General features: G+C 45.6%; 1 protein-coding gene across 2 annotated transcripts; it reads left to right on the top strand.

The window, feature by feature from the left end:
* The first annotated feature begins 2658 nt into the window (after positions 1–2658).
* On the top strand, positions 2659–24332 carry KLHL6 (kelch like family member 6). Of its 2 annotated transcripts, XM_039380139.1 has the most exons (8): positions 2659–3013; positions 7718–7883; positions 13938–14387; positions 16487–16724; positions 19817–20019; positions 20931–21144; positions 23314–23583; positions 23814–24311. In XM_039380139.1, exons 1-8 carry the CDS (start codon positions 2754–2756, stop codon positions 23879–23881), a joined length of 1869 nt encoding a protein of 622 aa, XP_039236073.1. In that variant the 5' UTR covers positions 2659–2753; the 3' UTR covers positions 23882–24311. The 2 variants fall into 2 exon arrangements, with proteins under 2 accessions (XP_039236073.1, XP_027597020.2); XM_027741219.2 differs by having other exon boundaries at positions 23314–24332.
* The last annotated feature ends 249 nt before the right edge of the window (positions 24333–24581 follow it).

The raw sequence follows: 24581 nt of genomic DNA, 5'->3' as shown, positions 1-24581 counted from the left end.
ATAGTATGGGACCTGGGCATGATGTAAATGCTATGGAGATAGGTGTGGAATGTGCTGTTTTCAGCTGGGGTAGGGTTGATTTTCTTCACAGTGAGGCTGTGTTTTGGATTTATGCTGAACATGATGCTGATAGTATAGAGATGTTTTTGTTATTGTTGAGCAGGGCTTACACAGAGCCAAGGCCTTTTCTTCTCTCTGTACTGCCCCACCAGTATGAAGGTTGGGGGGTGCATGGGAATCTGGGAGAAGACACAGCCAGGACAGTTGACCCCAACTGACCAAAGGGATATTCCATACCACATGGCATCATGCTCAGGATATAAAGTGGGGGGAAGAAGGAGGAAGGGGAGGATGTTTGGAGTGATGGTGTTTGTCTTCCGAAGTCACTGTTATGTGTGATGGGGCCCTGCTGTCCTGAAGATGGCTCAACACCTGCCTTCTCTTGGGACACAGTGAATTAATTCCTTGTTTTGCTTTGCTTGAATGCATGGCTTTTGCTTTGTCTATTAAACTGTCTCTATCTCAACCCATGAGATAAATTGTCTTTATCTCAACCCATGAGTTTTCCAGCTTTTATCCTTCTGATTCTCTCCCTGATCCCGCTGGTGGGGCAGTGGACAAGTGGCTGAGTGGGACTTCTCTGCTGGCTGGGGTTAAACCACGACACATAAAAACAGACCCACAGAAGAAGAAAAGAGAGGAGGTACTTGGCAGGAAAAAACAAAAATTAAGGGTTAAAAATATATCACATGGGTTGGCAATGGCACAGAAGGAGACAGACTGTGTACAGGGATCACTCCTACTAACAGCCAACACTTGCTTGAGTGACTGAGGTGCTTTCTGTGGTGGAGTTACTGCACAGCTCACGGACAATACCACAGCTACCAACCCAGTACTGCGGGGTTTCCGTTCCCAGCACTCACAGCCAATACAATCTTACTTCAACTTTCACAACTATTAATGCTTTGTTTAAAGTTTCAGCAACTGGAATCAAGTGATCGCTGCTGAATCTCAGCATTCGCTTACACAGATAAGGAAAATGTGAAGCTTCTCACCATCAGAGAGAAGCCTGATAAGATGAATGCCTGAAGGTCAAAAGTCCTGATGATAAACAAAGAGAACCTAGTCCAGGATAGGGCTAAAGTATTGTGATTTTCAAAGCACACCTGGTATGCTTTTTGAGGGATTTCCTTCATTTTCTCATTGTATTCCTGGAGGAGTACTTGGAGGAAAGAAGGGACTGGCCTTAAGAAAGGAAGCATTCATTAGCAAAAGTTAGCACAAAAGGCAGCAGGAACACTTTTACATCATCTGGGGAAGGAAAAAGCCAAAGGGCTGCACAGACTACACAAAATGAAGAAAACCCACTACAAGGAGGTAGGGGAAAGCAGGAGGGAGATATTTTTGCTTTTCTTCCTCTTGATCTTCCAACCTGGCTCTCAGAATGCTGCTTTCACCTCCCTCTAGAAGAGGAGGAAGCCAAGCTTCCCATGACACTGTGTGTTCAGCTATTAAACTGGAAACAAAAGAGGAAACCAAACACAAAATAAGAACTTGTGGATTGGTCAAACAAGGATTCCTAGAATAAGTATCACAAAAGCAAGGTTGGTTAGCACTCAAACTGCCAAGGTTAGAGGTTGGCCCTGCATTCGTCTTGGGGGAGAGAGAGGGCATGTGCTTTTCTACTCCCCAGCATGTGAGCTTCCTAAGCCAGCCAGGGGATTTACCCTGTTATTTTCAATAGGCTGTGTGGTTTATTAACTCATCTTGGGTCAGCTTCTCATCTAGGTGATGGTCAAGAAGATACAATTAATTCTTAGCTGAAAGTGAAACCTTCAGCCCTGTGCTCTGTGAGCTCCTGTCATGCTGGAGGGTCAGCCCTAGAGCTCCCCTGTAGTGTCCCCACCTCTGGGTTCACAGCTCTTGGTCCCACCATCACCCAGGGGATGGCAAGTTAGAAGTAGCTGTGACTCAAGCTACCTGCAGCAGTGGGGATGGTGGGGAAGAGCGTGGGTACATCCCTCCCTAGGCTCTCCCTAGCTAGGATTTCACTATCAGTCAAAGCTGCTGGCATGGCACTGGCTGCATGGACCACATCCCTGTGCCCAGCAGTGTAGTCTAAAGACCATCAGCTGTGAGATCTTTGATGCTGCTCCATGTCCTGGGGAGAGTTACACCCATTTAGCCTTAAAGAAAAGCCATCCAATGTTTGCCAGCTAACATGCCATGAGGGACAGAAACAGCCACTTGGAGGGCTTTCTGAATATGTGAGCGTGTTAGTAAAAAAACAAAAACAAAGCCCAAACCAGCTCAGTGATTAATTATCACCTACCTGGAAAAAGAAATTTAAAATATTGCCCCCTTTCCCTCAGCAGCCCAGCCCAGGAGTTACTCGGTAGGCCTGTGGTGCACCTATCATCACAAGCAGCAGACCCAGATAACAGTGAGGGACTGGCTTGAGGGTGGGAAGCGGGCCTTCCCTGTCACTTGTAATCTTCTCACATGCAGAGGCATCTTAAGTCCTTTCTAAACACGTTGATACTGCCTGAAAATCAATGAAAAAAAGCCACCCTTTGTTTGTGTTAACAGGATGAGAAAGTGCAAGGCTTCCTGTTATGTGTGTGTGACAGCTATAGATAAGCAGAGACCTCTGGACAGGAAATCCGCCCAACTTCTGCAGTGTGATTCGTCTGAAGCTTGGGAGCCCTTTTTAGATTGAAGCACCAACAGAATGAGACGGGGCTGGCCAGAAAATGGGGGACATGCTGGAGAAGAGCTCTGAGGAGCCCGAGATCTCTTTGGACAATGAGTGCTCGACGAAAATGGGGGACCTGGTGGAAGTCTCGAGCAGCGAAAGGGTCAAGTTTGATGATACGGGTCTCTCTCTGGTGCTCCAAAACGGCCTGGAGAACCTTCGGCTTGAAAATTCCCTTACGGATGTCATCCTGTGTGTGGACAGCAGGGAATTCTCCTGTCACCGAGTGGTCCTTGCTGCAGCAAGCAATTATTTCAGGTAAGGCTTGTAACAAACATACCCAGTGAACTTACTTCGCTTCTTAGACTTGAACTGTAGATCTCCAAGGAGTGTAAACTGAGTGCTGAGCTCTGCAAATTTGCAGTGAGCCTCTAATTCCTCACATCTTTCAGCTCATTTTTTAAAGTTGGAGACTCAAATAAGGCAGGTGCCAGGTTGTGGATTTGCTGGAGTTCCGATACCAGCACGCAAAAAAAATGGAGAATGTTGGCAGACAAGTGGATGAGAAAAGGGTGCTTTAACCAAATATCTTTAGCCTCTTGTATTGTCCTTTTGGGATCTGGGCAAAGAGGAATATCCATTCAGATCACAGGGCATTTTTATTGAACTAGGAGTGGGTTTGTGGAACTTGCTAATTTTTCTATTATCATTCTGGGGTAAAAATATATATTGCATAAAATTGTTAGGGAGGAGAGGGAATTTTCCGTCTGTCCTAGCATTACTGAAAATCAACTGCAATGGGAAATATCTCCTTGAAAGCAATTTTACCATTGCATCCTCTCCTTCTGGTCCTCTTGAATTTTTCATTCTTTCACTACAATAGGCAGTCTATCTGAGACAACTGGCCAGCAAGGACAAATTTTAGACACACAGAGGAACTCGGTTTTAACACAGATTTTCCACTATCATTTAAACAATCACATTTGCATGGCTGGGTTTTTTTTTTCTTTCTTTTACTGCTAAAGTGGTCAGATGACTGAATAGCTACAGAGGAAACACGAGAAAAAAAGAACCTGTGACCACTTGTGACATGAGCAGAAAGCTAATTTTAATGGAGTCTGGTAAGCTTTGCTGGTAGTGCCTGGAAGAACAGTTCTGTTTTTATAATCTAGAAGAGAGATTGTGTCTGTGAATATTTGGAAACAGGTATTATTTCTACAGAGAGACTACATTTATTGCTTATGAGAAAATGTACAGCTAAAAGCAGTGATGCCCAAATATTTCTTACCAGCATTGTGTGCAGAAACGAGAGCAGATGCACAAATTAAAAACAGAATTATCATAATGATACTTTGAAAAAAAACCCACAATTCCATTATGAGCAAAAGTGCTGCAATCAAAAGGACTTCATGGGTAAAAGATAGTTTTATGATAACAGTTATTGGCTGGTTTTCCATTGAGTCCTGAGCTACAGACTGTCCTTTGGAAAGAAGTGGGATACCTGGCTGGAGGTCATCTCATCCCAAGGCATCCCAATTGCACACGTGTGTAGGGTCTGCCCCCCTGGGTGCTTCTGTTTGGCCTGGCCTCCCACGGAGTCGAGATTTATTACATCACTGTCAGTGCCTCTTGTCCTGACTCTTTGCGTTGGTTTCAGTCACCTTTGGCTGAGGATGGAATTCTCAAAACTGAAGTTCACACAAGTTTGACAGAAGCCTGCAGCTAGGAGAAGAAAGGTGCTGGGACTGGGGCCCCACGGTGCCCTGCTGGGTAAGGAGCGCAGCGTCCTGGACAGCCAACACACACAGTGCCCTGAACCAGCCAAAGCATTGCTGCCCCTGCCCAGCCAGACACAGAGCTGAGCTTCCTGGGAGGGACACAAAATGTGTGAGAGAGGAATAACCAGGGAGAATGGAGGGCTTAGGAAGGGGAAGCTGAGTTTACTGTGAAGAGGGAAAAGATGACACAAGTCTGCAGGGAACTGAGCTTCACCAGTTCTGCTACTCACAAGGCAGCTTCATTCATCTTGCTGTAATTCACTAGAAGCTGCATGGGCCCAAAGAAGGAAGGAATGCTTAAATCCCACTATTCCTATGAGTACTTTCCATGCCATTACAGGGCCTCCAACAGCCATGCACAGGAGCAAAGCAAAGGGACCCAGTGAGTCACAGGCTTCATTCCCCTGCAACAGTAAATTACACAACCCCCTTCCTGAGAGTTGGGTGCCACAGTGCAGGCAATGCCCAGCAGCTGACTGAAACACAGTTAAACCAAGCTACCAGCTTCTAGTCCTTTCTTCAGCACTGCTTGGGAGTAGATACACTAGTTCCTGTGACACGTCCTGCATCTGAAAACATAAAAGCATTAACTCTCCATTTGCCTGGATGATGGTAATAAAGCAGAGAAAAGAAATATGAGCTGACCAAGGTGGAGCAGTAGTTGTTTTACTCCTGCACTGTGCAGGGTAATGGGAGAACGGGGCTGGGAGAGGTTGAAGCAATATTTTCCAGAGCATCCTCAAGCTCCAGCATGGTTGTTTGAAGTCAGGTTTATAGTTCCAAGAACCAGCACTCCAGTGTGGGTGGATGCTTGAAAAGTACTTCACAAACTGCAATCCTCCATTGATTTTGTTGAGCTTTCTCCCTGTTTTTTTATAAATTTACCATTTTTAGCTTCTAAATTTGGTGCTGGACCCTCACTTCATGTGCATTTCTTAGAGTACATGTTGATTCAAAGGTATAGTTTGGAATTACACAGGGACAAGAACTGGGGAAACAGACAATGGAATTAGTAGCCACATCTGAAGGATTTAGAGCCTCCTGAGGGTAAATACAGAAAAGTGCAGAAGCAGCATTTTAATCCCTAGGAGAGAAGCTCAGCCTGATCAGCCTGAGTGGTGTTGGGTGTTTCCTCTGGTCAGGAATGAGGATCACTCCATTTGAGCAGAAGGAAGGTCACAGGAGGCAGCTCCCCTGTGTAGCACTGCCCTATTCTGCCCTGCCACACTCTAGAGAGGAGCACTGGTGGGAGAGCACAGTGCTTTAGGTGTGTGATTTCTGCAGGTTGCAGCCATGTTACATGAGTCCACACTCCCAGCTTTATGGGAGCTCTAATACCATTGCAAAGATTAGGAGACAGAGAGGCGACAGCACTTTGAGCAGATCCCTGTGGGAAGCCACCACCACAATCCCCAGGCTGGTTTCTGAGCAGCCTGGCACAGGCACTGGGGATCTCGAACTGATCCCATCAAACTCTCCGGCTCGCTGGGACGGAAGTGAGACTCTCACCTCCCCGACAGGGATGGTTAAATACAAGACTGGAGTCACCAGTTTAAGAGATGAAAGGAAGAAGAGCAGACAACACCTGCATCCTACCCCGGCCTGTTTCTCGCTCAGATGAAGCATCCGGCACCCGTCAATCCCGCGCAATTGAACGGCTGCCATGGGCACACCTCCCTCCCCCAGGTGCTGAAACCCCCATCCCAGGGAGAAGTGGGTACTGGGGACTGCTGCTTTCAAATGGCCACCTGCCCATGTGCCTCCCACAGACATCATTCCACACTGCCAGAGGGAGAGAAGCAAAGTGAATCCCAGTCTTGTGATCACTGAAGTTAAAGAGCATTTTGTCTTAATGCCTTAGAAATACTCTGATTTCAGTGGCAGCAGAACCTTGACCATGGGGCAGAGCAGTCAACCAAAGATCTCTAAAGAGCTGAGATGGGTGGAGGGAAAATGAGAATTTTGGCTGAACAACTTTTCTGACAAGTAACTTCTCTGCCCAAGTTTCCTGCTAAAATGTTAGGTCTCTTTATCCAAAAGGCAGTTTTTACACTGAGATGACTACGACCTTGCAATAAAATTTCTGCTGAGGTAAGGAACAGGTAATTCTTATAGCAAGCAGCAGCTGGTATCTTCCATCCATTTGCCATTCACCATGCCTAACTGCTTTGTAATAAAACCTGTTTACATCTTAGTTCCAGTAAGATGTGTCAATCAGACAGCTTTATTCTGGCACTGCTTTTACAAGAAAAGCATGGCCTCTGAGTTGGGACCTCCAGCCATTTCCAGGTTGCACTGTCCTGTCAACATTGTACATGACTAATAAAGAAGGGTTTGGTATGCAGGGTAAAGAGCATTTCTAATTACACTTTAGATCGGCACATGTTTTTCACCAACGCAGTTACAAGTGGCCTCACATAATTCTGATCTGTTGAGCCAGATTCCAAATGACGTGACATCTCATTCTCTGAGTGCAGTGAACAAGCTGATCAAAATCCTAAGTAAAAGCAAAAATCTGTGAGCTGAAAATGCAGAGGAAGACACGTGTGTTTGCTGTGCAGCTGTCACAATGCAAAGTGGATTTAAACAGCTCTTGGAGAATTTCTGACTCCCACATGAAGTCTGACTAGAGCCAAAGGTGTGTGTGGTGGTCACCTTTCAAATGCAGTATTATCCACCAAAGAAGAGGTGGCATCAGCATGCATGAAATCACTGCACTTTCTGGCTAACAGCAGTTCCAATTCATGATTATTCAAGTGCTTCTCTAGTCAAGAGGTACCAACTCTACAATCCTACCAGAAGCTTCCAAAATTTAGCAGAGGAAAAGTCAGCCTCTTAACTGGGAAAAAGTCCAAGTGTTAATGTAGTATGGAAAATGCCAGGGGCTTAATGAGCTGGACCTGTGCTAGAAACAGAAAGAGTTTGCAAGAGGCCAGCAGGTGAGACATCACAACTGCTCCACAGCATCCAGACACGAGGAAGGTCCCAGCTGCCTTTTCTGCCATGGAACCCTAGGGCTACTGGAGAGTCCAGCTTGGACGTATCCATCATGTGTGTAACCCTTATCAAACTCACAAGTACAGAGGTATGAAAGCAACAGAAAGATTTTCCTTGTTTCTATGCAATAATTGCATAAAGTATGAAGCAATCAGAGCATTCTGTGTTGAAATCTGTATAACCAAGTGTTTTTAGAATGCCTCATCCTGGTTGGGAAGCAGTAAAAGATAAATGTCTTTCTTTTCAGGGCCATGTTCTGCAATGATTTAAGAGAGAAATATGAAGAGAAGATCATACTTAAAGGAGTTGATGCAGAAACCATGAACATACTCTTGGACTACACCTACACCAGCAAGATGCTCATCACAAAGCAAAATGTACAGAAAGTCTTGGAAGCCGCCAGCCTCTTTCAGGTACAGAAAACTCAAATGCACTGATCCAGTCTTGCTGCTCTGGCAACACCATGTCTTACCCTGGTTAACACACTGCAAACTTCTCTGATTTCGTGGGTTCTGGAAGCATTTTGCTTCATATTTACTCACACTGTGGTAAAAAAAGGCAGTGGCAGCCATGTACTGGAATGCTGCTGTGCTGGGTGCCATACAAACTGGCCAAGAGCCAGGTTCTGCCTCCAAGAGCTGTTCCCATGCGCTGCCTCCCGTGCTCCCCAAGGTTCAGGTCACCCTCCAGCCCAGAAGAGTTAGTGGGCAGTGGCTGGCATGGCTGGCCAGAGCAGGAAGGTAACTTTGCCTCTCCCTCTCCACTGCGTTGGGGATGGAGGCTTGCCCAGCCAAAGTCAGCATCCTCCTTTGTGATCTCGTGATGTAAAGGGTTTTAGTCACTACCTGGGACTTGTGGGAAACCAGACTTGAGCAGTATTACTCAGCTCTTGGTCCACGAGGTATTCACGTGTCCTGTAAATCACCTGTGAGGTCTAACAAATTGCAGTCCCTGGTCCCAAGCTGCAAATTGCCATCAAATTGTAACCACCAGAACCTGCCCAGTGCCAATGTGTGTGTGTGTCCAGTCCTCTCGTTAAGGAAGGCAAGAAACACCCAACTCCATAATCATCGTGGTTCATTATGGACCTCAGATTCTTGAAAGGGACATGGGAATTTTACTCTGGAATTCTGGAACTCTTCTTTCTAGAGCCCAAGTCATATGAGGAGTGGCTGAGGGAGCTGGGGGGTTTTCAGTTTGGAGAGAAGGAGGCTCGGAGGGACCTTATCGCTCTCTACAACTATGAAAGAAGGTTGTAGCCTGGTGGGGTCAGTCTTTTCTCCCAGGCAAACAGTGATAGGACAAGAGGAAATTGTCTCAAGTTGCACCAGGGGAGGTTTAGATTGGATACTAAGAAGAAATTCTTCGCTGAAAGAGTTCTTAAGCACAGGAACAGGCTGCCCAGGGCAGTGGTGGAGTCACTATCCCTGGAGGGATTGAAAAGACGTGTGGATGTGGTACCTTTGGACAGGGTTTAGTGGTGGGCTTGGTGGAGCTGGGTTAGGGGTTGGACTCGATGATCTTGGAGGTCTTTTCCAACTGAAATGGTTCTAGGATTCTGTGCAACGAACCTGTGGCCTTTGGGGTAATGGGAGCTGGTACTTGCTGTGGGGAGAGAAGGGAAAGTAATCCCAAAGTGCTCCCCAAGGTCACTTGGCAAAGGTGGTGCAGCTCTAATATCGCCTGGGCCCACAGTGCAGTAACTCACTGACATTTTCAGCAGACCAACACTGCCAACTGGTAGTATTCAATGGTTACTTTTGGTTCATTTTCAGGACACTTTTCTGTCTCCTTTTTTGTTTTCTTCTGGACCCTTTTCCTCAGGATTGTTCCTCAATTTTTTGTTTTGTTTTGTTTTTTCTTCTGAAACTATCAAAAGTATACACTTATGTTTTTCCATTTCTCTTCCCTATTTTTCATTAAAATTAAGAGTAAATTTGATTCCCAAGGCTGGTGCTTTAAGAAAACTATGAAACCCTGTTAGAGTAATGATAAAATCATTAGAGTGCCATAAGTAGGGAGAGTAAACTAGAAAAAAATAGAAAACCAGGAATGTTCAACTAAAAGCAACAATCCCAAATCTTACTGCAATCATCTTGGATACTATCAAGATTTATAAGGCCTTAAAACCTCATGTTATAAACGTGAGGGTTTGGGCTGGAAATGTGTTTTGTGTAAAAAAGATTTAGTAACTACTAACGCAGCTGTCTCCTTTGAGAACACATGCAGGATCACTCTTGAGGAGAAAAGGCAACGCAGAAAGAACCGTGTATTGCAGAATACACCGTCTAAGGAGTCTTTCTGCTGTGCCTTTTGTAATCGGATATGTCTGTCACGTATTGGCCTCATAAGCCACCAGCGTGTCTGTAGCAAATGTGGATAGAGCCTTCCCAAATCTTTGTTCGCGAAGCCTGGCCATGATTGAAATCAAGCTGGCAGAACAAAGAGTGAGTTGAAAGAATCAAATGTTTCATTTCAGTTTATTGACAGCTGAGAAGATTATTTATTGTCACGTTTTTGTTTGGGAAATTCTTTCCAATTAATGACATGTGAAAAATCCAAATTCGAAATAGAACCCTTTTATCTGACTAGCAACAACTTGTGGTAGTGCCTGTTTTTAATTTCACAGACTTGACAATGAACCAAAGAAGAAATAACTTGCACAGTTCTAGATATTCCAATATAGATATTCCAATATAGATAATCCTCTTTTCTCTAGAAACGATTTTTGAAAAAGTTTTATGGAATTATGCCTTCCCTTACCCCCTTTCAATAAGTTTTGACCAAATGCAGCCAGAACTGACAGCAGGAAGGGGTGGAAGGCTGTTTGGATAAAGCAGATATCCCTGCTGCTGTGCCCTTTCCTCCTGGGGGAACCGGTGAAGGGTTTGGAACAGGGAGACACTGAACAGCTAAGCCTCACCCTCAAGTGACCCAGACAAATTTTTTCCACCTAAAGCACAGTTGCAACACGAGTTAAGTAGTCACCTCCTCTGTGTGGGCTGGCGGCTGCCCAGCCACGGTGCTTGCAAGGCTGGTGCCCACCCTGGATCAGCCTCAACACCCTCTGCCACCCACACTGCCTGCAGAGCTGCTCGTCCTTTCACCTCTGGGTGGGGGCAAGATCTCAGCTGCTTCTCAGGGCCATGGCAGAGAGCTCTGCTTCCCCCACCATAACTCAACATCAATCTTCAGACCTGTCTGCACCCCTCCTGCCCCTCCAGGAACCTCTGTGTTACCCCACTCCCTCAGCAGGGTTTGGGCGAGGGGCCATGTCAGCTGCTGTGGTGGAAGCAAAGAGATGGTGGGAGGGAAGCAAGCTCCTGAGCAGATGAAAAAGAAACAGTATCGTTGCCAAGGGCTGTGATGCCCACTGCTGTGGAAATGCCATACGCAGAGGGAACACTGGAGGATGTCCTGGAACTCCCTCCTCTAAGCAGAGCAGGTCTGCTCTGCCCTCAGGGCACAGCTGAAGCTGAAGCCCGATGTGCCTGATGGCCCTACTGGCTCCCAAAGTACCTCTCATCCCTCTGTTAATCCACTTTCCATGAAAAAGACACTCTAAGAAAAACACCTTATCAATATCTGACAACCACCCTGCAGCCAGTGAGCAGTGAAGAGCCAGGGTGGCTGTCACAGGACAGTGCCAGCAGCGGCACAGCCACCGTGCAGTGCTGGCCCTGCCAGACCAGAGGGCACGACTCGCTAAGGAAGGGCTTCGGGGCAGCTCCAGGTGGGAGATGGGCTCAGGCTCAGAAAGCCACCAGCCAGGGTGGCTGTGACCCTGGCTGTGCCCCTCCAGTGGCCGTGGGGCTCCCTTGGGGCTCAGGTGTCACTGCTGAGCGGGACGTGCTGTCCCTGCAGCCACAGCAGAGAGGGTGTTCAGGGCCCCACAGCTGCAGGGGGTGGGATCTGACCCTGAAGTGTCCTGCATACAGAGAGGGATTATGAATAAGAGCCCTTTTAGCCACCGTTCCCTTCCCTTTCTAGGGGTTCTAGCAGGAGGCAGGGCTGCTGGCACTGCTTCCACTAGACCATTGAATCAAAGCTGGGACAAGCAAGGACTTAAATGGGGAGAATAAATTCTATTATTCAGAGGGAAGGCCAAGTAAGCATATGGGATGTCTCTAGCAAGTAAGAACCTGGATTCAAATGGGTATGAGGAGAAAGACACTTATTGTAGAAACTGTTCCCAGGGAACAGGGCTTTTCAAGTGCCTGGGGTGGCATTAGGAGGGGTACTCACAGAGGGCAAGAAGAAAATTCAGAGCTCTGACAGACTAATCAGAGCAGATGAAGCAGAGGCTGAGGTGTCTTCCTTCTGATGCTCTCTTGAGTCACCTACTCTCCTGGGACTGACTGATGTATGCCCAGCAAATTTTGGGGGAGTTTTGGGGGGAATTTTGTCTCTAAATGAAGGGAGTGGTGGGGAGACACTGCAGCACAGAGATGAGGAGCAGCAGCCACGGAAAGTCCTGCTCCCAAGCAGTCCAGCCTCTCTAGTTAAGCCCTCAGCATGGCTGTTTCTCACACCCACACCTCACAGTTCTGCATCTGCCTGGCCACAAGCAGCTCCCCAGAGTGGTTAGTGGGGCCTGCTGGCTGTTGGACCAGTGTGCACCTTCCAGGAGAAAACCCTCTGGTGTCACCTCCTGGGTATGGCTCTTAACAAGCCGTGTATAAATAATTAGAGCACTCTACAGTGGTTTGCTGTAGGCTGGTGAGAACATTGTTTTGGGGTCTATTCCCAGACTTGTGGATGACTTGATGAGTGACCTTGGCAAATCCTACGTTTGTTTTCTTTGTGTCTCATTACTGACAACTTCTAATGCTTCATGCCTAATAAGTTTAATAAGGCCAATGCTTAACCTGCCTCAGGCCTGAGGATTACTTGGTGGTAGATCCTCAGGGAAGGGCACTGGTGAGTTCAAAGTGCTTGCCTTGTGCTAGCCCAGAGAACGGGCAAGGTGAACGTGGCGGGCTCCGAGGGCTCCACTGCAGTGCCACCACGTGCCACCAGCATATTTATATCACAGCACATTCTGAGACCTCACATACCCCTGCTCATCAGCCAGTTGCATTTCTCTAAACTCTTGACCACATCTAAATGTAAAACAGGAACCAGGCAGTCTGTACACAGCGTCTGCGATCGCTCAGCTCTGATAAACAGTCTAAATGTGTCAACACGACACCGACGGGTCTGGAAGATTCTACTCTAATTACTGAAACAAATCTACATACTACAGGGTTCAAAAATGTTTCGCTTCCTCTTTGCCCCTAAATTACTGTTGTGCAATTTTCCCCAGTGAGACAGAACGAGTTAAAATAGTTTGCTTGCTGACACTGGATGGAAAGAAGACACAAAAAGCGTGGATGGAAATGCAGAGCATCAGCTCTGACCCGTCTTTGTGTATTTGCTGTTTGCACTGTTCACTGACAAAACCAGCACGAAGTACTGATGCTGTATCCATATCTGATGTCACAGAGGTGATGGAAAACCCAGGATGAAGCACTGTAACTTATCAGTTCTACCCAAAACTGTTTCCCAATTCCTAAATAATAACTAGCAATCCAGTTCAGATCATAGTTCATGGCAAATGCCCCACAGACATCTGTGGCCCAGGATCTGCACATTTGGGACCCTCAGGTGGGGTTATTGTGCCAAGGAAATTCATGAGAGCGGTTGTGCTGTCCCACTGAATGCAAACACAGCCAGTACTTCCATGAAGCAGACTCTGTGAAATGCACATCCATATTTTTTCAGCCAGTGGCGATGACTAGGAAAACAAAGGTCACTAGAACCTCCAAAGGACCACCCCCAACAAGACTCTTGCCAGACAGCCCTGGCTATCTGACAACTCAAAGATTTGCTGATGGCAAATTTCTTCCTGCCTCTGACCCCAGTTCAGGACAGCTGCCCATGCCCTCTTTGGGGGCAGCACTCTGGTCCAAACCTCCCAGACCTCAGCACTCATTTTCCACCACTCTCACAAGACCTCAGACACATTCGGAGTTCTGATGGTGGGAACACAAATGCAGACAGCGGAGCCACCTGCACTCCACAACCAGACTCTGTTCTAGTTGGTCTGGGCTGATAAAGCAGGTCTGCAAGATGAAGCAGGGTAAGTACATTGGGAGCCTGGGGACCTTATGTGTGTTCATCTCCACGATTGCCAGTGCTTTGAAATCTCATGGATCAATGTTAGAAAACCCTCTTGTGAAACAAATGAAATTCATGAGTCTCACAGGTCCTCTGCATCCTGCAAGAGGAAAAAGGAGCAATATGGATGCAGAGGGAGAAAAAAGAGAGGGAGGAAGAAATTCTCATTTCAGACTGCAGACTCTGGGAGATACCTGGCCTCATGTAGAGCATGGGTGGTTGGGACCCAGCCCCGAACTCCATAGCTTTCCTGTGATACAGTCAGACAGTAACCACTCTGGCCTTAAACATGCTTTTTCTGCCCACAGTTCCTTCGCATGGTGGATGCTTGTGCCAGCTTTCTCACCGAGGCCCTCCAGCCGGAGAACTGCGTTGGCATCCTGAGGCTTGCTGATGCCCACTCCCTGCACAGCCTGAAACAACAAGTGCAGAACTATATCATCCAGAACTTCACCCAGGTCCTGAACTACGAGGAGTTCCTGGAGCTGCCAGCTGACATCCTGTGCAGCACACTCAAGAGTGATGACCTGTATGTCACGGAGGAGGCCCAGGTGTTCGAAACCGTGATGAACTGGGTGCGCTACAAGGAGTCGGAAAGGTTTTCCCTCCTGCCGTACGTGCTGGAGAATGTCCGGCTGCCCCTCCTGGACCCTTGGTACTTCGTAGAGACTGTTGAAGCCGACCAACTCATTAGACAGTGTCCAGATGTATTTCCTTTGCTCCAGGAAGCAAGAATGTACCATCTGTCAGGCAATGAGGTGAGTAAAATAGGAAGGTATTGGCCACTCTTTCTAAGTGTCTCATGCTTCAGCTCAAAAATCCCATTAGAAGGAGCAGTACCATGGGGCAGAAAAAGGTACTAGCACTGCAGTTTCACTAACTGGTGCTACTGAAAAGTCAAGATGGGCCTCACAATTCATCCTGCTGACTTAGAGAGTTTAGAAGCTTTTGGAGGGTTGTTTTAAAACAGTGTACATCTTCCTGTTTATGAACATCTGAGCTTGACCCTTCATACACACTCTTGCTCAGCTAAACAAAGACCCCAGGTGACTTCTCCAGTTGCTCCTGACACCTCACCCTCTCAGCTGTTACTTCAAGCCTAAGAAAGGAAGAATAATTTTCCCACTAAACTGTGCCACAATCTGTAATGATTCTTTCAAATGTGAATATGTAACATGTCTACCTGTTACTTACGGGAGAAAATGTTTCATAAGAGAGAATCTCCTGTGAAGAAGATGGTCTCTTCCAGAGGAGAGGTCTGTCTATGTGCCATTCGCAGAGCTCCCTGCACCCAAAGACACAGGTTCATCTTGACATCCAGTCGAGTCCTGTTCCACCTGCTCAAGGCAGGCTGTGGTGGATCTCCAATTCTTCAATTGCCTGTCCTCTTCGGAAAGTTAGGTATCAGTCACATTTCCTTGCCCAGAACATGGGGTAGAGAGGAGGGCAACCAAAAGGTCAGATTTCACAACAGGAGCAAAGTATGTGAGTGTGTGAGGAAATGTGTGTGCCTTCTCAGTCAGAGAGTCAGAGGAGGGCAGGAGGCCTCAGGAGCGTGTTGTGGACCCATCACTAACAGTGGATGTGTCACTGGCATGGGGGGAGAAACCAAGTGTGTTTTGTGCCAGTGAGACACTGCGTAAGACAGTACACAGTGACCTGGGGCAGTGCCAGCCAGTCTGGGGGGAACTCCTGGAGCAAGCCTTGTCCCACTCAGCAGTGCTCTCAGGTCCACATAGGACAGATAAGGGGAATGTTGCCCCGGGCTGAACACTCATTACACTCATCTTCAAAGGGCCAGCCGCTGCCAGCTGCCCTCCCCCAGGCTGGCTGACGCCTGGCAGTGGTGGCAGACAGGTTAGAACAGAGCCCTGAGACCTGGCAAGTTCTGGGACAGATGTTTAAAAAAATTTGCCTAATAATTCTCTAAACATAGTCAAAATGCAAGATTCACATCTGTGTAAATAATATTTTTTAATGTAGATAAATTATGCCAATTTATAGAAACATGCTAAAAGTAGAATGAGAAGCAAAACTTTAAGTAAGCTGCCTCCTGGCACAGCATTTAACCTGTGGGTCTTGCTTGCAAATATTTTCTCCAAGCAGAACACAAGTTTCCAAGCACCCTCTGCATTCTTTGCTCCTGGTGAACATGTACCTGGGAAGTGACTTTTTCCAGTGTCCCTGAAACAAAGACCTGGTCAATAAACCGAGCTGGCAGGCAGTAAATTAGAGCTAACCATGTTTCAGAGCCTAGTGCTGGCTTTAAGTAAATCTTCTAATTTTGGCTTGAAATAAAAGCTTATACACAAAGAAACAAATAAAAAAAACCACCTCCACAGTTGAGAACTGTCAGTGCTTTGACACTCTAACATAGGTCTTCAGGACAAATAATGAGTGCACTTATTTTCTGGTAGCACTAACTGCAACCTTGCTCTCTTCAAGCTCCCCAGGGCATACACAAACCTTGGGGCCTTCCTACCTTGCCCTCACTATCAGCAGCAAATAAAACCTGTCTTTTTCAGCTGCCTATCATGTACCCAGCCTTGGCACCACTGCTCACCTTCAGACCTCTTGGTGCCACTCTGGGAATTCCCAAAAGGATCCTAGTTGATAGGCAAAAGCAACTAAGTACAGAGTTGGAAAAATCCTACTGAAAGAAGGATACAGCAACTTCTATGGAAAGCTTCTAATATGCTTTCCAGGATTTTAGCTTAGAAGGCACTGGATAATTGGTTGAGCTGATGTAAATTTGTTGTGATTTGCAGAACAGGTAATCAGAAAAAAGGTCACCAGATCTTTCTGTAATTGTAGATGTAAGTGCCCTGTGTACTCACTCTGTCTCACTTGCATTTAGATTATTACAGAAAGGACCAAGCCCAGGATGCACGAGTTCCAGTCTGAGGTGTTTATGATCATAGGGGGCTGTACAAAAGATGAGAAGTTTGTAGCAGAAGTGACTTGCCTGGATCCTTTGAGGCGAAGCCGCCTGGAAGTAGCAAAATTACCAATCACAGAGCAGGAGCCGGAGAATGAGAATAAAAAATGGGTGGAGTTTGCATGCATTACCCTAAAAAATGAAGTCTACATATCGGGTAAGGAACAAGACACTGGGAGTGCAAGAGGGGAGCTGAGGGTTCTCACAGTTATTTCCAGCTTTTATCGAGACCATGCCTGAGGCAGCTTTAGGAAAATTAAGCACTACAGGTATTCCAAATGCTTTGGCTTTGAACAGGCTCCAGAGAGCACTGAATGTGTGAGGACACTGCCTAGCTCTGATTTTAGCACAGGATTCCTTTTTAAGCAATATTAATCTATATGCATGGGTACTTGTGAAGCAGCACCCCAAACACTCAGTGACCCTAAACTCTCAGTGACCGTGGTCATGCAAGGGCTCTGGGGAACAGTTTACCAAACATTAAATGAAGAAGAATTGCTCCAACATCCTCTGTGACCTATCCATTTGCAGCTCCACATGCATAAGCAAAACCCTATTTAACTTCCCATACAAACACAGTTGAGCTCCACACAGAGGTTTGATCCTGAAGCTACAAAGATCTTACTTTGACAATCAAAAATGTTAAACTCAAGCTTGTTGGTCAGTTTGACAGCTGGTTTTGGTGGCCTGTCAAAAACAAGTCTGATGATCTTGTTCTGCTTTCCAGAGGAAAAGTGACAGCATGCTTTTCATCATTGTCAAGTTACAGAGCAGGGCTTCCATGGGGAGGATACCTTTTTTTCTGCAAAATCAACCACCAAATTCTACACTCCCTTAAAATAGGAGAGTAGAATGGAGGAGGGAGGGCCAAAGTCTGAATGCTTTGCTTAAGTATGAATAGGGGTCCACAGCCTTCCATCGCATTCCTTCTTTTGGGAATCCACAAATTTTTGATACTTCATTCCAATTTAAAGTTTATTAAATCTTTATCCTGGGATAAGATTAGATTATTCCTTCCCTAGTTACAAATAAAAGAGGTTTTTCCTTTCAGCCCACTATAGAGAGTTTCTTTTAATTCTGGGATGAGTCCCTCTGTTAAAAGTTAGCTGTAGAGAGAAACCTAAGTCAAACATCCCAGCTAGGGAATACCCCTCACACTCACACCCTTGAGTTGGGAGGTCTCTTTTCCATTTGCCTTTAATCTCCTACCACTTCCTCTTTTTAAAGGTTACGTGCTTTTTGCATCCTTTTATTCCTGGCATCTTTTCCAGTGTATCTTCTCCACTTTTCTTTGATGGTCTATCCAGGCTCCCTCCAGGCCAGGCTAACATATTCCTTGCTGTGGTGAGTCTAAGCTGGTTTTCCCTTTGCTGCTATTCTCACAGGTTCTCTTTCCTCCTTCTCTGCTTAATTTCATATCTTTGACTCTCTCCATTCCCTCTTTGTCTTTCTCCTTTTTGCCTTTCCCACCCCAATAAAAGGCTGAGTGGACCAAAGCCATTAAGAGTTTTCTTCTAGCTAAACCAAATTATTAGTGTCTCAATCCCAATTAAGCATCTGGTCCTTCCTGCATGTCCTTCTACTCTTGTTTTCTTTCTTTTACCTCCTGTAACTTGCTTCTTCTCTAACCTGGCTTGCATCTTTTCTAACTTGATCTCCCCTCCCATGTGCTCATTTCCCTCAGTGTCTTGGTATGGCCTGGAGTCTTCCCTGCCCTTCTAGCATCTGAACAATAGCAAATTCCTTTCCACAAGACTATGACTACTTTTAGATCATGATTTCTCCCAAACAGTTTAAATGCTTTGACTGGATGACCTGAAATAATACATTTGTAGCATAACTAAAAATGACATGAATTATCATTCACCATTCTGTTACTTTTACTAATGCAGTTACAATTCCTCCTCAAATTAGAAAGAACTGTTGTCTAGAGAAAGAACAGAAATAAAATAAACCTCCAGTTCTCTCCCTGTCCCCCTGATGTGCAGTAAATTCACGTACTGGTCCAGCTCAGGGTCCCACCAGAGTTTCAGCCTGTGCAGGAAAGCACAAGTCACAGGGAAATTTCTAGGGAGAGGAAAGGGAACACCTGCAGTCTCTCAGCCCCATTGTACCCATGAATGCTGCATTCAGGCCCTTCAGCCACTTCAGCTATTTGAGTGCAAATAAAATTCAACACATACATGTGAAAAATACTGAGACAAAAGCATTACAAACGACTCTTTCTAGCATGCTAATTATCTCCCATTCAATCTGCTGTTTGGCCCAGAGATAGGCTCCATCAGTTTGCAGCGATCTGGCTGCAGTACAGAATACCAATGAAGGCAGACACTTTCTCAATAGAATATGAATTCTCTTTTCAGTATATTCACCAGTGAAGCAAATGTTTAATCAGGTTGCAGATGATGGAATAAGCTACTCAGTCTGTAAATGTGGTTTCAGGCTTAACTAGATCCGTTTGTATTACAGTTACACCAGAAACTGTAGGCAAACAAAAGTGCTCATTTAAAACACTGCTCTCACTTGCAAGTCAGCTCTAGAATGAGTGTGCAGGATCCTGCTCTGATCTCTGAGCTATAAACATGAAGCAAATCCAAGTCTGCAGAGACAGAGAAGGAGAGATACAAAAATGAGATCCCAGCCATATGGTCCTATGGTTGAATAGCAAAACTTCCAACAGGTCATGCAGGTCTACTGTTGATAGGAGTTCAGAGTCAGGTCTTTTGCTTTACGCTGCAAACCACGAGGCTGGCTGGATCCACCCAGCACAAACTGGCAGTTCCCCAGTGCAGGCCTGTCTGTGAGGGATTTGGCACTACCAGCTGCAGCATCCTCCCCTGTCTTGTGGAAATCATGTTTGTTTATTCGTCCCTTTGCTGCATTCTGCAAAGCCCTGGTGGTGCACAGAAATCTCCTGCACATCACCACACTGTGTGTGGTTGGTTGTGCACTCGGTTTTGAAATGAAAATGGCTGTGGTCTGGTAAAGTGAGAAACAGTGATTTATCTTTACTGAATATTTGGCTGTGGAAATTATTCAGAGTTTCCTTTACCATTAAGTAAACTAAATGTAGAAATTTTCTTCTGCTATAATAGGCCAGGTCATTGGTGTAGTTAATTAAGAAGTTAATAATAAGTAAAAATTAATTACTTTCTGTTGAGAGAGAACATATTTAAATTTAAACATGTTGGAGATTTTGAGTAAATACAAGCTATTCTATCATATTTACATGTGTCATGTACACTGCAGGTGGCAAAGAAACAAAGCACGATGTCTGGAAATACAACGCCTCCATCAACAAATGGATACAAATTGAGTTCCTAAGTATTGGGAGATGGAGGCATAAAATGGCAGTGTTGGGTGGCAAAGTATATGTCATTGGTGGCTTTGATGGCATGCAGAGAATTAACAGCATGGAAGCTTATGATCCCTTTCATAACTGCTGGTCAGAGGTAAGATGCTGCATCACATAACATTTTACTCATTTGGAACATTTTATTTGGAAAATGTTTGGGTTTGGAATCATAGAAATGATCTTGTACAATTCTTTTAAGTATTTCTGGTCTGTAAAGACCCTAAATATTTTTCTGTGTAGAAATGCATATCCTTCAGAAAGTAAAAATCCCTGGATCGCTGGTCAGTCATTGCCTGTGAGACATCTAATGCCTAACTTTTCTTTTCTTCATTGGCTTTTAAAGCTAGTAGTCCAGAAATCAGTGAGTATGAGCATGGCACACATGAACCAGAGCACAGGCTCAAAACTACTCTCTGTTACATTATGTATATAAAATGTGAATATCAACCTGTGCATTATATATGCTGCATTTAAGCTGAAAGTAAAGGTCTCAAGGTAAACAGGAAAAAACCCCAGTTCTATTAACTGTACTTCAAGCAATGAGAGGAGAGAATTAGACAGCCAATTAATCCATGTCAGTAATGAAACTAGGCGTCATAATGGCAGACACAAACCCCAGTTTCTAGATTACACAGAGCAATGTGGGTGAATCTAACAATCACAGCTGCAAGTAGAAAGATCGCTATGAACAAATTTCATATTTTCTTTTCTATGTATGTAAGTATGTTAAGGAGATCTGGGGTAATTCTGACATTTCCTGGTTTTTCAATTGTGCATCATGTAATTTTAATTTCAGCATTTGAACTGAACATATATTTTTAAGGGTTTCTTCAGTCTTAAGAAAAAGCTGAATACTTCTACCTTATCCCTAGAAATGTCATCTTCTGAACCCTGCTTAAAAAGGGATATCATAAAAGGGACGTCTGACTTCAAATTCCACAGGCTCACACCCCACAGACGTCAGTCTGACTCCTTCAGATGGTTACTAACGATGTTTATGGTCCCCAGGCTGCTCCCCTGATGGTCAACGTGAGCTCCTTTGCAGCAGCAAGCTACAAGAAGAGGCTCTACGTGATCGGGGGAGGGCCCAACGGGAAGCTGGCGACGGACAAGACCCAGTGCTACGACCCTGCAACCAACACGTGGAGCCTGAAGGCGCCGATGCCGGTGGAAGCCAAGTGCATCAACGCCGCCAGCTTCCGTGACCACATTTATGTGGTGGGTAAGTGAAGCACCAATGGTTCTCCTTGTCCAGACACAGCAGGGCTCCCTTCTGTGTCTTAGTTTTGCCCACAAACTCTCCGGAGTGTAATCAAATAGTCAGGTGGCTCTTCCCACTGAGCTTACAAGGGATGGGAACACGGCACCTTCACAGACAGGAGTAAAGACTCACCAAGTCAAAATGCCTGTTTGTGTGGCAGGTATCTTGGAAAGCTGGACCTAGCCCAGAGACAGCTTAAAGCCATCCAAATGTGTGTTCAGAGTAGCAAGGGCATGATTTTACCACTACATCGTGCCCCCTCTCCTCTCCAGCAGCATTACACAGCTCACTGCACACAGGATTTATGCAGGATTAAGAGCACTGGGAGCAGGTCATGGGAGCAGAGCCACCGATACCCAAAGACCCAGAACTTCACTAGATTGCACTTGGGATTAATTCAGTCAGTTGCCAGAACTGGATGCAAAGATGGAAGAAGAAGAGTTTGGTGGTGGTGAGCTGAACTATGGAGGGGAAGGGAGCCTGCACACATCTCCAGATGATACTGGAAAATCCAAAAGAAGGAAAGTGGAACATTTGTTTCCCAAACAGGAGCTCTGAAAATTCCCCCAACTTTTATGTACATAAATACCTCATGCTTCTCAGCTCAGAGACTGGCCTCACCCTGTTTGTCCAGAATGACAGAGAGAGAAGGCACAGACTTATGGGCTGGCTGATAAAACTCCTGATAAAAACTGACACGATATTCCAGTTACATTCATTCAGCACCTTTAAGACAGGGACATCCACCGGTAAACCTTGTTTACCTATCTGAGAACCAAATATAGTTCAATCAGATAGAAATCAGCCCCATCTGAAGTTTAAAAGATAAAAGAGCATTTGGTTCCTCCATCCAGAGCAATCAAATTACCCAGATCGATGAATTACAGCCAGATGAATCACTATATGTGACAACATCTGTTTTCAGTCTGCTCCAAGTGGGAAATAAAACTTGTTTAAATCACCTCACAATGACTTGATCATCCCTCAAATACTGGACTAGTATTATCAGACCCAGCATTTTTTGTAACTACAATAGATAAATGCTCATTTTGGCAGCAGGGAGGATCCCTGGCATTGTTGCACCTTATCAGTAAGAAGGTGGTTTTAAGGATTCTTTTCAGTGGTGTCCAGCAACAAAACAGGGAGCAATGGCCATAAACTAAAACAAAAGAATTTCCACCTCAACATGAGGAAGAACTTCTTTCCATGGAGGGTGGCAGAGCACTGGAACAGCTGCCCAGAGAGGTTGTGGAGTCTTCCTCTTTGCAGACATTCCAAACCCACCTGGCTGTGTTCCTGTGTCACCTGCTCCAGGTGACCCTTCCTTGGCAGGGAAGTTGGACTGAATGATCTCCAGAGATCCTTTCCAACTTAACAATTTTGTGATTCCATACAGCTATTACAGAAGACACATCCAGTCCCTACAAATTTCAGAATAACAACCATTTCACTGTTGGCAGTCTCAGGAGGGAATATATTTCCATAGCCTGTCCTGATAATTAAGGTATTGACCATTTTATTGAGAGAAACGGATCCTGCAAAATTGAAAAGATGCACAAAAACTTTCAAGAATTTGGGAAACACAGAGAAACTGAAGGTCATTCTCTGTTTAACAAATCTGTAAGAAGATTATTGGATCAGTCTGACGAACCCCTAAACAAGGAAGGGGCTTTTGAAAAAGCCCTCCAGGCAGGAGGTTTGATGGACAGATGGACACTGAAGTTAAGAGGAGTTAGTGAAAAATCCTGTACCCATTTTTCACAGTGATGGCTTACCACACCTGGTCCTTCATAGTCTAAGCTCTTTTAAACAAGATTGTACTTTTCTGAAGCTGTGCCCTTAGCTGAAGCCCCAGGTATGAGAAAGGTCTGTTTCTGGGTGCACTGTGGTCACACTGAATGATCACAGCAGTTTGTTCTGGCCTTAAATTCCACAGCCTTATGAACAATAAGTGGCCTTCTGCGGATCAGGCTTTCAAAACAATAAAGTATCCTGTGACCTTGTTTTTTCTTGGCTTTGGGGCAGAAATCATTCTTAGGAATGCCAGGAACAGAGAGCCCTGTTGAAGTGGATGGTTTAATTAAAATCCCTTACAGGAATGGCCAGTGCAAATATCCATTTCCTCTCCAGGTGGAGCAATGAAAGCCCTCTACTCCTACAGCCCCCAGGAAGACACATGGTGCCTGGTGACTCAGTTCACCCACGAGAGAGCCAGTTGTGGGATTTCTCCTTGCAACAACAAGCTGTTTATCACCGGGGGCCGAGATGAAAAGAACGAAGTCATTGCAACAGTGCTCTGCTGGGACCCTGAAACTCAGAAGCTGACAGAGGAGTGTGTCCTGCCCCGGGGGGTGTCTCATCACGGGAGTGTTACCCTCAGGAAGTCTTACACACACATCCGTAAGATTGTGCCCGGGGCAGTTTCTGTCTGACCGCGGGAGAACTGCAAAGAAACCCAGTGGCTCCGTGTCCCTGTGGCACAGACTGCAGTGAGGATGGCTTCTAGCTGCAGGGAGCAGTGGAGGGAAACACCTCCACAGGGCCTCGGGGGAGTATCTGTATATAAGCTCAGCCTTGCATTTCCTCTGTACAGTATATCCTTAAATTATCTTAATTCCTTCCCCCCACAGAAAAACCAGGGACCAGCTGTACTTTACTCCTGCCACCACAATACCTCCAACCAGGTGAAGAAATGTGATGTGCAGGTGGGAAATTTACTTCCCAGCTACATCTACCCTGAAATGTGCTTGAACTGGCTCAGCCTGGTCCCAGTGTTTGTTTAACTATTTATTGTGTTAAGTTGGATTTGCTGCACCTACTAGTGTAAAAGAGAAGATGCTTTTTGGAATGAAAGATTTGTACCTTTGGTGAAACGCCGTTTCCTCCAAAGCTGTGCTTTTTTTTCCAGTGGTTGGTACATTAGATTAAGTTTGAACTGGTTTGTGTGTTTGTTTGTTTGTTTGCTTGAAGATACTTTGTTGGCTTTTCAGTTCTGGATGACCAAAAAAAATCCACCTCAGTTTGCAAACCTTGCTGTCGTTCCCAAGACAGAGACTGCACAGGCTGCAAATGTAAGTGAACCTTAATCTGGTTCCACTGAAGATTCACTGTAGCTGTTTTCTAATAAAGCAAACCAAAACGAAGTTTCCTTTTTCTTGTGCTCTGGGGCTGGTCACTGTTCTGCCCGAAAGGCCTTTTCCTCTCCCCATTGCTGCACACAAGAGGAGTTTGGAGCCCATCCCTGCCTCCATCCCCACTGGGTGGCAGTGCGCTCCCGGGATTTTTCTCACGGGTTTTGGTTTCCTGGAATGCAAACGGACAGAACAATCTGCTGGAGACAAAAACAGTTCCAGGTACTGTTCCCAGCCTGATTCCTGGGACCATCACATGCAGTACCG

The sequence above is a fragment of the Pipra filicauda genome, unplaced genomic scaffold (genome assembly GCF_003945595.2).
Source record: "Pipra filicauda isolate LSUMZ 115617 unplaced genomic scaffold, ASM394559v2 scaffold186_size1760508_pilon, whole genome shotgun sequence".
Classification (NCBI taxonomy): Eukaryota; Metazoa; Chordata; class Aves; order Passeriformes; family Pipridae; genus Pipra; species Pipra filicauda.
Note: the sequence above shows the minus strand (reverse complement) of the source record. Positions and strands in the feature narration are given on the sequence as shown.